At 42.6% G+C, this 12,747-nt stretch overlaps 1 protein-coding gene across 1 annotated transcript in view; it reads right to left on the bottom strand.

The window, feature by feature from the left end:
• LOC112118057 (zinc finger protein X-linked) overlaps positions 1–12,511 on the bottom strand; it is a 25,628-nt gene extending 13,117 nt beyond the window's left edge. The window contains exons 1-3 of the mRNA XM_024216257.3: positions 12,441–12,511; positions 6,815–6,903; positions 5,721–6,284 (exon numbers count right to left, since the gene is read on the bottom strand). Of these exons, the coding sequence (XP_024072025.2) occupies positions 5,721–6,284; positions 6,815–6,875 (625 nt within the window). The 5' untranslated portion in view covers positions 6,876–6,903; positions 12,441–12,511. The remainder of the gene's footprint in view (positions 1–5,720; positions 6,285–6,814; positions 6,904–12,440) is intronic.
• Positions 12,512–12,747: the final 236 nt, after the last annotated feature.

The raw sequence follows: 12,747 nt of genomic DNA, 5'->3' as shown, positions 1-12,747 counted from the left end.
ACAAGGACCTGAGCCCCCCTGAACTATTGATTGCTACCCCCGCCCTGGCCGAGGGCCGGGGCTACTAGACTTTAGGTGTGCTCAGCTCCTGACCCAAGGACCTGAGCCCCCCTTGAACTATTGATTGCTACCCCCGCCCTGACCGAGGGCCGGGGCTACTAGACTTTATGTGTGCTCAGCTCCTGACCCAAGGACCTGAGCCCCCCCTTAACTATTGGTTGCTGTCCCCCTCGCCCTGACTAAGGGCCGGGGCTACTAGACTTTGTTTGTGCTCAGCTCCCGACAAGGACCTGAGCCCCCTGAACTATTGGTTGCTGTCCCCCGCCCTGACTAAGGGCCTGGGGCCCATCTAACCGTGTGCTTTTGTTTAGCCCCTGCCTGAGGGGCAGAACCCCGGGACTTTTGGACCCCAAGGACCGATTTGGGGGCCGCCTAGTGAAGCGGCCTGACTCCCGACGGCCCCTGAGAGGGCCCGGCCCCCGCACCGGACCTTTACAAGCTTATATATTAATAACATTGAATTAATCTGTTAATTGTCTACTATACTACTACCGTAACGCGGGTGGACAACGGAAGCTTTATAAGGACTTGCTGAAGGACAACCTAAAAAAATGTAATATTGACATTGATACTTGGGAGACACTTGCCCGGGATCGCTTAAAATGGAGTGAAGTCCTACGTGATGGTCCCCTGCATTTTGAACTTGCTCACCAACAAGCCGAAGAGGACAAGAGGCGCAGGAGGAAGGAGAGACTGGTCTCCAGTCATGGTCAACAGCCTCCTGCTGAGTCTGAAAACATCTGTCCTCATTCAAATAGAACATGTGGTTCAAGGATTGGTCTTATTAGCCACTGGAAGAACCATAACGCCCATGGAAGATGATCAGACTTGGTAACAAGTGATCGCCCATCATCATCAGACTACTACAGCATTTGCCTCCCACCAAACATTAAATCTAAAATGAAAAATTCTTATATATGAACAAATTGCACCACAAACTATGTCAAAATGTGACCCTGGAAAGACCAAATGGTATAACCTTCTTACATTTCTCTACTTCAAAAATATACAAATTGGGCACAATTCAGGTGCCATCCTTTTACATCTACATACTCATCAATAAATACCACATCAATCCAGTCCTTGAATCCAAAAAAATAACTCCACATTTACATCAATTTCACCAAGAATCTGGCTCCAGGTCTCTGGAGCCAGTCTGGAACAATAAGAACAACATGAGTTCTGTACTTACATTGCCAAAGATTCTCACTATCACAGGTAACAGACAAAATACTTAGGATAAGTTGTTTGCCAGCTTCTAGAACAACTTGCTTAGTTTAGTATTTCCTTAACGCAAAAGGTTGTTGCATTCTTCCATAATGTTTATACTCAAGTAGGTTCCTAAACAGGCTGTATTTCCCAAACTGACCTTTCGTTCAATCTGTACATTTACACTGTTTATTTGTATTGCAACTGAAAAGCTAGACTTTCTGTACACTGAAATGGCAATTTTACTTCCTGTTGTAATCTAGTATATCTTGTGCCCACTTTCTTTTCCACACAGAACACTGTTATGATGGTGTCCAACACAATGCCAGGCCATCCTGACATTTCTTTAATGGTAAGATGACACTGCGAACTTCCTACAATCCCAAGAAACAGAAATCTATCATAGATAAATTTCCCAGGACTCAAGACTGATATCTGTCATTAGTCGGTCTTGGTGGGCTCTACAGCAAAGTAGCTCCAATTCCCATAATTTGGCTCCTGTCTACCCAGCACAGTAAAAACTAAGCTCTTGAATATTACTCTTACCAACGTACCCTAATGTCTTCCACCTTATGATCAACACGCAGTGATCTCATAAACATTCTTGGCCAGGACAGTTATGCACAGTACCATTATAACGGTTAAATAGGGTCTGACAGCAAATGTTACTTTTTTGAGGGAAAAAACTATTATGTCTTGCACCTTTAAGAACCTCCTCAAGAAAAAATAGCTCTGTACTCCCAGGTTGTTGATGAAGACAGCCTGTAAAACAAAAACATTTTTTATATCTGCTACAAAACCATGATTCTTCAATACTGAAGTCATACGGATTATGGTTCTGTTGACTAGGTCCATTGCTCTTGACCTTATAAAAATATCATCCAGGGGGATGGGGAAGAATGTGCCCCTTCTAAACCTAAGTAATTATACAATCACTGTTACCATCTTTGTGAATACCCTTGGTTCTGAAAAAGTCCTGTACTGAAAATGTTGGTTCTGGTACATGAATCAAATATTTCTTACTCTAGGCCTGATTAGGATGTGAATGTAATGTGCTTGCTGTATCTGTTGACATCATATAATTTCCTAGATTTGCGGAATACTGGACCAATACAAAGTTTCCTAGGTTAGCCTTCATCTCTTCAGATTTCCTATATTGATTATTTATATTTTACCATTCTTATTGCACAAAATATACTTAGAACATCCAGCACAACTTCTCTTCTGATGGAGCTGTTTCTATTGCCCCTGTTCAGCCACAAAAGCTAATTGCATGTCTCCTGCTTTGACGAACTGAGTAAAATCAGAAATGTAGAAACCTTAATGTCAGTTGGATGTCCAGCTCTAAGGTACTGTCCTCCCTGATAAACTCAACATCTTTCTGTCTATGACCATTTTTTAACATTTTACTAAAATGTTACATTTCCATGTAGGGAGAAATGGCTTTCCAAATCATAATTTTGGTCTATGGCTAGAGGAGTCGGTTTGATGTGTGTCTGTCCATAATCTGTCCCCTTTTGGCCAAGATATATCAAGAGTCCTCCTTAAATGACTTTTTCTGGCATGGATAAAAGGAAAAGTGTGGTTTATCAAAACCCTTGGAATCCTTTCCCATGCTGCTTAACAGCTGGTAGTGGTTTTCATTCTCTGCTTAGGGATCCAAAGGCAGAGTTGAGTTAGGTATAAATAGCCAGGACCCAGTTCAGATCAAACAACTGAGTTTCTGAGGGCAATCAAAGACAGAGTATCTACACAAAAAGAGGGTATCACTAGTGGTAAGAAGCATTATCTTGGAAATGGAATGCATACCAAGGAAATCAAGGCAGTCTCATATACATGAGAGATTTCATTTGTAATGGGATGATTCAAACAGTAGATAAATTTGCTGAAGGAAAGTCTCACAGAAAGGAGATCACTAAGACAGGTACCATCAGAAAGGAAAATGCAGGTTCAATCCATAAACAGGAAGAAGGAATAAGAAAAGCATGTGTGGAGCCATTCAACTGTTAGACACTCATTCAACCATTCTCACCTGAGCAACAGCTAAACCAATCTTGAATAATGAGATGATGATCAGATTGAGAAGAAGCCAGGTACAAAGAGTAGCCTATCCAGCAAAGGAAAAACAATGAAAGGGAACCAACAGACAGAAAGAAGGTGGCAAGTGATCTTACCTAGGAATTCCATTGAAGAATATGGGACAGATAACTTGTGACCCATATAAAGTGATCAGAGTAATATTCTGCCTCTCAAGTGACTTAGCATAATACAAAGGGCAAAAGTATTCCTAAGAAAACAGGAAAATGTCGATGTATTGTAGTATACATGGAAACCGGCAACATTTAGATACTATGATGCAGGTACCTTAGATTAAGTCAATCTCGCAAAATTCTACTCACCCATTTGCCCAAAATGATTAATTTAGATAAACATAACTGAAAAAAGTTGTGATAGAATCAAGGATGATTTCAGGGATTTGGGGGGGGAAAATCAAAGGTGAGACTGATGTTGGTGATCTTCTCTGAGAGCCATCTGGTTCCAAGTGCAACTGAAGAAGGAAGAAGATTGAGCCTGAAGACCAAGAAAGACATACACTGCAGATGTAAAGAGGAGAGCTTTGAATTAAAAAATCATTTGATTTTTTTTCTATAATGAAGTGACTATTCAGATTAGACAATCTCCACTCAACAAGAGGGAGTACTAATCTCCTGACTTCAAAACCAGTAGAACTTGTTAGGCAGGCTTTAAACACAGTAGAAGGTAATGGAAGAAACTTTCATTTAACTCAAATTCTAGAATATACTTTCAATTCAAAATATAAAGGAAAACAATAGATACACTTTACAACAAAAGATGAATATAAAATACTAAATTTACTTAAGTACCTGAGCTAGAAGGGCCAAATATATTACAAAAATATTTAAAAACACATTAGCATTTAATAGCAATGAAAGTAAAGAATCAAATCAGTGGAGGAACCACGTTGGATCTACTTCTTACCAAGCAGAAGTAACTGACTAAGAATAAAAAACCTTGGTTCGGTTAAACATGGTGAGGCTCTATCATGTTTTCAATCAATTACTCTCTACAGTTAAGAAGTACAAAAGGATGGTTTCTTAGCTAGGGACCATTAATTTGATCTCCATATTGATTTAAAACACAGCTACACAAGGATATTCGACACTAGGAAGTCAAATGTTAGGGAATTAAGAAATCAAATGATCATGGAGGCAAGGAGAAGAATTATGCAAATCCATAAGTGCGGAAGATGATATTATAGTTAAGCCAAAACAAACTAAAATTCCATTAAAAAAATAAATATTCAAAGAACAACTAGTCAAAGAACCTGTACTGGAAATGAAGCAAGAATCAATATATTAAGTCAGTTAAGTTCCATTATTTGAGTCATTAAAATCTAGACAAAACAAATAATCCTGCAAGGATCAACGTAAATGGGCTAAATGATACAATATGTCTGTTTTATTTCAATGATTCTATGATAAAAACCCGTTTAATGGCATTACTTTCATAAATTATATAGGACCCAAGAATGTTAATCAGATTACACCATTCAAATCAGTGTTAGTTTGAGCAAAGGGTTATTTCCCACAGGGGAATTAACTTTATGATTTGGTGGTGTCCCTTTTCCCTCCTTCTCTCCCTCCCTCCCTCACACACACTCACTCTCACACACACACACACACACACGTTTCAATATTGCAATTCTAATATACCATTCTACTGGTATAAAGGGGCTTAAAAAAATTCAAAAACCAAAATCTTGAGTTCAAGGTAGCTTCCCAATTATGTGCAATAGTGTCTGTCCTTTTTGCTAATTGTGTGCCTTCACATGGTCAGTTTATTCAAGAGAAAAAACATATTCTAATAGAAAAGAAAAAAAGTTATTGCTACATGTATTTATATATCTAAAAGAGGAGCTTAGCAAAAACATTAAGGATAATATTTCAGATGCAAGACATTTTTCAAACTGCAGAAAAATAGAACAGTTCTGTGGCTGTCCCTCTTCCACTTATGTGAAACCATTCTTTTGCTTTCTTAGTGATTTTGCAACATATACTGGAGCAATGCCAGGTTTATTTCCTATAGTTGTTAATAAGTAAGTGGCATTTTACACCTTTGTTACAGAAACTATTCATATAAAATATTGTTCTGTAAACTAATACATGAGTATTTTATTTTAAAAGGCTTATTTTAATAATCAGATAGCTGGAAAAACTACTTTATCTATATTAGCTTCATAAATAAACCACCTCAGCAGGAACACAATTATAACTGAAAATATTCATGCATATTTATGAGACTTTGTTTTTATAACTATTTCAGAAAAAACTCTCTCTCTCTGGCATTATTTAAAAGGAACAAAAATTTTTGAACAGCACCCCAGTCAATGTCATTCACTCTATCTTTTACTGCTTTCCCCATAAACTTACAGGAAATCATAAGGTAATCTTCACAGTTGCCCTTATCTTGGTGCTGCACGGGGATTCCATTGGCATCGATCACTGCTTCTGAGGCACAGTCTGCTACCAACACTTCTTCAGAAACTACATCTTCTCCCAGACTATCGGTGACAATTTCTGCTTCTACAACATTATCATGAACCACATGTTCCACATGCCCAACTTCAGGTACATGCATTGATTCACTTGCCAGTACATGTTCTGGTATAGACAATGCTGCTGCTGTTATTTCAGAAGCTAAAACATCATCTGGAACAGTGCAGTGTGCTAAAGAAACCTCATCAGCTACCTCTGTGCCCAGTACTTGTTCAGGAATAATGACAGTTTCAGACACATCTGCCTCTTCCATGATATCTGAGCATTGAACATCCTCAATAACAACATCCTCAATGACATCTTGGATGACTACAGAATCTGGATCATCAGGAACAAAGTTATGCACAGTTATGTCTGAGTCCACCACATCTGAAACAAATACTGTTTCTTGCACTTCCACAACAATCTGATCTCCATCCATATGTGCTGCATCTGATCCTGAAAAATATAATTAAACCAATGTTGAAAACATCCACAGTAATTCAAGGAACATGGCTGATATTTATGGGCTGTAAATTATTACAATTTGTCTTCAGATTATAAACAACGTATCTATCTACCACAAGCATTCTGGTATCTTTGACCATATCTATTTAGAGAGAGACAGGGCAGTTGAAAAAGCACTAGAAAATTGTTACTTTCTTATTAGCCACTGACATTTCTTTGACAAATTAACATAGACCAGTTTTCTAGCATTCAACTAAAAGAGACCATAATTTTTTTTATGGATAAGGTCAGCCATTTTTGAGCTTCTGCCATAACCCCCAAACACTTCTCCTTTCAGAGTATCCTGTAGCCAGTACATTTTAGTTACATTGTTCTGAACTAAAAATAAAATCACAAGTGCAGCATTCAGTCCAAAAATAATAATAAAACAGCCCAGCTTCATTCAGTAACGACAACTGACTGGTTATAATCTATTTTATGTTTAACATGAAGGGTCTCATATGCTTTATCTCCTGTCAGACCTGTTGGGTCAAAAAACGCATTTGGCTCATGTGGCTGCAGTTCAAGTCCATCTTCATCCATGGCCTTTAATTCTCATCAGTCACAGTGCCTGAGAAAAATAAAGAACAGAAAGGTTACTTGCCCAGTAACTGTAGTTCTCTGAGAGTTCCCTATGCATATCTCCAACTCTTATTCAAGAAGTGAAATCCTAGCCCCATTGAGGTCAAAGGCAAAATGCCCCTTGACTTCAGTATGGCCAAGATTTTCACTCAAGGTGCCTGTACGGTTCCTAAATCTCTGGAAAGCCATACCCTTTGGGACTCTCAAAAGCATCTCATGTGACTGAACATTCAGGGCTTGAACAAAGGGTAGATGACCCCTAAACACCTCAGTTCATTTTTCCTGAACCTCATATTTCAAGGAGGTATAGAAAACTCTGAGGAAGATGGGCAGAGAAAGTGAATACATACAGATATTCCCCAAAGAGAGAAACCTCTGCAAATTTCCACTCATGAGAGACTGGTAAACAGTACAACCCAGATGGATGATGGGCTGAGGAGTTCTCAAATTAATAATGATTACAAAATTACTCAAGGTGAGTAAAGGTAGATGTCTAATAGAATCAGAAATGGACACTGCTCTGGGGTCGCTTATGTTCACAGCCTTTGGCAGCCAGAAAGGAACTAAGGCAGCTAGGGCCTGCATTTCATACCTCCCTCGGGGTCCCAAATGGTCATTGCCACAAGGTTCCAGACCCCCATGTCACAGGCACTTTGAATTTCATGAGTGAGATTATGCAGAGGCTCCCTGGAGAAGCATCACCCATTTGCTTTTAGACTAAAAATACCATCTGGTCTCAAACATTATCAAATTTAAAATTCTATCAACTCTCTATAGTTTGATACAACATCAAAGCTTATTTGATGAATAGTAACTGATTAGATCTTAAATCACTCTACCTCCCAAAAAATCTAAATACTAAAAGGTTAAGAAATTCTCATTACAATTTACCCCTCTAATCTTAATTCTGCCCCCTTGCATATATGCATTAGAATTAGGCTTGAGCAAACCAGTCTGGACTAGTCCCTTGAACTTAATCCAAGCTAGGGGGATTTGATGTGTAAGACCAGGAAGAGGCGACAGAATCTCCTTGAAGATTTCTTCCAATAAGAAGAATTATGTCAGTAGGTGGAAGGCATGTGGTTTTCCTCCCTCCAAATACTTTTGCCAATTATGGGCAGGAACCCCCACTATCATCATAATGCCTTATTACAATGCATGAGCCCAATATAAAGAGTTAAGATTTTTGTGGAAACCTTAACTGAAAACTTCAACAATTTGTTTTCATTCTCCATCTTTCCTTTATATTAATTAAGTTTTTGCATGGGGGAGTTTCTTTATTTGATAAACAAACAAACACACATTCCCAAACACACACCCCCAGCCAGAAGCAAATATATTCCAACCCCATCGTTGCACAACCTAATCCTCTACTACTCCCAGCTAACAAATCCTCCTGTTGAGAAAAATAACGTAAACAAGTGGGGGGGGGGGAGAGGGAATGTAGCCAGAAATTAAACTATGAGAACAGCAGCTGCAGTCCGATGTAAAAAATATACTTTTTTTCATGGACTCCTTTGTTACTTGGAGAAGTCCAGTTGAACGACCCTAGATTCTGAAAAAGGATCTGCACTGACAAACTGTGGAGGACTGTAGTCCAAGGCTCCCCGATCTTGAAAAGGGATCTGCACTGACAGATTGTTATGGAGTTCTGTTGAGATCAATCAGACCATTTTGAATGTCAAGATATTATGTCAATGGCACTCTGCACTGATGTAAGGGTCTGCCCAAGCAGATCCCTCCACAGATCTAGGACCCCAAATACTCATTAGGAAGAAACTTTTTTAGCTTTGGATCTGGGAAAGATCACAGATTTGTCAACTTTTGTTATCGTAGAAAAGCAAGAACTCTAGCACCCCAGGTATTCTAAGACAATCATTTATTCAAGTATTAATCACCAGTCCCAAATCTGTTCAGCTTTAGTAATTGAACAAGTTCAGGTCTATTAAGTCTATTAAGAATTTATTTCCTATAATAGTATGTTTTCCTGTGCTGCCTTCTTATAGTTGCTTCTTTTCCTTCTCTCTTTCTCCACCCATTCGTATCTCTCGATATTTCCCTACATTATGTTCTCTGCTGTCTTACCTATATTTTCTCATACTACACCCCCAGTCATTTATTTCTCTTTTCTAACTTACCCTCTCTAACATACCCCTCTATGCATCCCCCTCATTCATGCACACACACAGGACTTGTAAATGTATCAGATACCTAGTAGCAAGAACTAAACCTGCTAGCCAAAAACTGACCAAAAAAAATGGAGTGACCTGCTCTGTCCCCAAGCAATGCCAAGTAGAAGTACTATTTCTGGATCCTACTTAATGGCTCCATCTTATCATATATATTATCCTTTGATAAGTTAGAGTCTGATGACTTTGAAGCCCCAATTCCCACTGGCTGCTGGAAGGAGCATTCACGCTCTCTATTCCCCACTCCCATGCCATGGCCTCCTTGCTCCTGTGATGGATGTTATCCATCTGTTATCCTATCTTTCCCTCAAATTTCTGGCTACTGCTCAGGGAGGTCTCCATTACTCAGCTTCTCCTTTTGGGTCCTTCTCCCCTAGGAATAACTCTATTGCTTTCCTCTACTACTGTTCTAAGTTCCAAAAGTGTGAAATTGACCTGATTCTCATCATTATTCAAGGCTGCCCACAGATTCTGAGTAGCAGCAGTAAAAACTGACAAGTCTCTGGTCAGTTCTCACCCTGATGCAATTTAGTAAAGATACCAACAACAGTACGGGTGCTAGAGCTGTCCATCTGCAAATTCAGGAAGACAGTACTTTATTTGTTTGACTCTGTTCATGCTCAACCATTGAGATCAGAAATTCTGCAAAGGAAAGGCTTACATTCTGCAAATGTTGATTTCAGTCATCTGAGAAGGCTTTCCAAGCAAGTGGATTTTTAAGATTTAGTGTGGTGAATCAAGGATAGACTTTCTACCACTTGTAACTTGTGCAACATAGAAGTTTTATACTTTTTTTTTTAAACTAGCCTCTACTGGAATAAATAAGATTTGCCTCAATACACTTTAAGACCCCAATCCTACAACTAGATCCATGCAGAGACCTCTGCACCCATGTGGAACCCCAATGGCTTCAAAGAGCCTCTTTGCAGGTATACTGATCCGCCTGCACTGTCAGATCCAACTGAAGGATCAGGAACTAAGTCAGTTTCATGTGGCTTTAGAATAAGTATGACCTTAAATATTGCATAGTTTAGTCTGTAAAGCTAAACTATAAAGACAGCTCTAACAGGATGCTTATAATATCTGCTTATAAGAGCAATATAACTTTATTTGGGCAAATGAAAATCAAGGCAAATTTCTGATATGAGGACAGGTAAGAAAAAATATATTTGGAATACAAATGATATTAAAATGCTAGCAATTCAATAAAAATACCCTACAAAAGAAAATGCTTCATTTCCCAAGATGTTATTTACATCTTTCCCCATAACTCTGACCTTAAATACAATCATTCAAGAAAACAATGAATGGAGAAAGAACATGTGCAGGAGAGAGTGAGATTGTAATATGCCATTGAAACATGCAAATTCCATTACCCAACCCCCTTCCAAAGGAAGCAAGAGGGGGAAGACTAAGGCCTGGTGTATACTACAAAATTAGGTCAGCACAACTACATTGTTCAGGGGTGTGAAAAATCCACATGCCTGAGCAGCATAGTTAAGCTGACCTTAAATTCACATGTAAAATTCTTCCATCAACCTAGCTACTGCCTCTCAGGTGGATTATCTACATGGATGGGAGACTATGTCCTGTCAGCATAGGTAGTATCTACACTGAAGCACTACAGCAGTGCAGCTGCAGGGGTGCCACTAGTGTTTTAAGTGTAGACAAACCCTAAGATACAGCAAAATCATTTCTCCATCCTTACAGATGAGAACATACAAAAATCATTCACCCACCTCCATTCCCATAAAGATACCAATATACAGAGCAAAATCTCCCTCATCCCCGTACCAAATTTTTAAAAAGCACAACAAAATCCTGACCCCACTTCCACTGGTGAAGAGCAATCAGCAAAATTCCCTACCTCCCATCCCCAGTGAAAGACCCCCATCTACATCAGAAGTATAACTGAGTCAGGAGAACCAATTACAAGATTTTTTCCTGATCTGGTCACATCACAGTTTTAAAAGTAGTGTAGACGGGATCTAACTGTGTCCCCATAATTGGGTTAAAGCCCTGAGCAGTCCAATGCCTTAGCCTACAAGCAACTTATTACTGTGTTGAAACCAGGTTCCCCTGCCTGACTTGATCATTGAGAATGTAGCACACACACACACACACACACACACACACACAAAGGAAAAATCATATTCAAAATTACACCTTTATAAAGCAAGGGCTCAACTTCACAAATAAGTCCTAAAACCATGAAAGATGTTCCAAATACGATTAGCTGCTTGTTTCTTTTTCTGCATCTCCCTCAGTTTGGGCAGTAAAACCAGCATAGTTTCCCTGTGGCCTACAGCCAGGCTCCAAACTCATTTTCACTCTCATGCACTAACTCAGTGCTGGATGTTGGATTGCAGACACTGGGCAAAAGGATGTTTCCTCTGGATTAAGAAAAGAGGGTGACGGGGATGTTTTGGGTCAGACTGAGTCTGTGCTGATTTTAATAAAGCCTAAATCGGGGAAATATTTAGCCCCAAATATCTCTCTGAAACTCTTCAGTGAAGGGGGCTCTCCAGCCGGGACTGGGGGAGAACTCACTGCTCCCCATAGGCAGGCAGCCATTCTTCCCAGCGAGGGGACCCTTTCCCGGGCTCCCCTTCGCCCGCAGAGCCCCCTGGCTAGGCAGGGAGCGGTGTCGAGGGGACCCCGCTTGGGGCTCACAACAACTCAGCGTTGCCGCGCTCAAGGCACCGCCAGGGGGGAGGGGTGTGTGTCGGGCTGCAGCGCGGCGCGCCCTGCCCTGCCCCCTCCCGAGGGTGGTGGCGGTAGGGCGGGCGCCCTCCTCTCTCCGCAGTGCGGGGCGCATTGCTGGCGGCCCTGGCGCTGCAGGGGCCCGGGAAGCCGCCGGGGGCGGACAGCGCCAGCCCCTGTCACGCAGCCCCGGGGAGGGGGGGAGGCAGCGGCCGAGGAGCGGGGCTGGGGCCGCCCTCGCTGGCCCGGCCCGCACGAGGGGAGCCTGGCTACTAGGACGAGCGATTAATTCAAGATGGCGGCCGGCGCCCAGCCCCCGCCTCTCGCAGCCTCTGTGCCCCGCCGCCATCTTGTCTCCTCCTCCACAGGCTCCGCGAGCCCCTCTCGGCCGAGCTCGGGGCCTGGCCCCGCCGCCCCCCGGCCCGGCCCGGCCCAGACCCCGCTCCCCACACGGCGCGGCCCCGGCTGCGCCGCACCCAGTCGCGCTGCGAGAGCCCGGCTCGCGGCCCTGCGGCCCGCTCCTGCCGGAGCCCTGGCGCGGCCTAGCTGCGGCCTCCTCCGGGCCTGCACTGCGGCGCCGCGCCGCGGCCTGCTGCGGGCACGGGGAGGAGAAGGCCCGGCCCGCGCTGCTTACCGTGCGGGGTGGCGGGCGGCGGCGCTCGGCTCGGGGCGGCCTCTCGCAGCGCGACTGGGCCGAGCTCGGCGGCGGTGGCTGCGGCGGGGCGGGCGGGAGGGGAGGGAGGGGCCGAGCTCGGAGCTGAGTGGAAGCGGCCAAGCTCCCCGGGCCGGGCCCGCCGTCAGCACGTCACGTCACTGCCCGAGAGAGACCCAGGAAAATGCGGAAGGGAGACGCCGCCGCCGCTGCCTGCGCCGCTCCTCAGGCCAAGCGCCCGGGGCCGCGGGGAGCGGAGCGGGCCCGGGACTCGGCGGCGCCGTTGCCG

The sequence above is a fragment of the Terrapene carolina genome, unplaced genomic scaffold (genome assembly GCF_002925995.2).
Source record: "Terrapene carolina triunguis isolate 2854851 unplaced genomic scaffold, T_m_triunguis-2.0 Scaffold23, whole genome shotgun sequence".
In the NCBI taxonomy this organism is placed as follows: Eukaryota; Metazoa; Chordata; order Testudines; family Emydidae; genus Terrapene; species Terrapene triunguis.
This window is presented reverse-complemented; position numbering and strand designations above follow the sequence as displayed.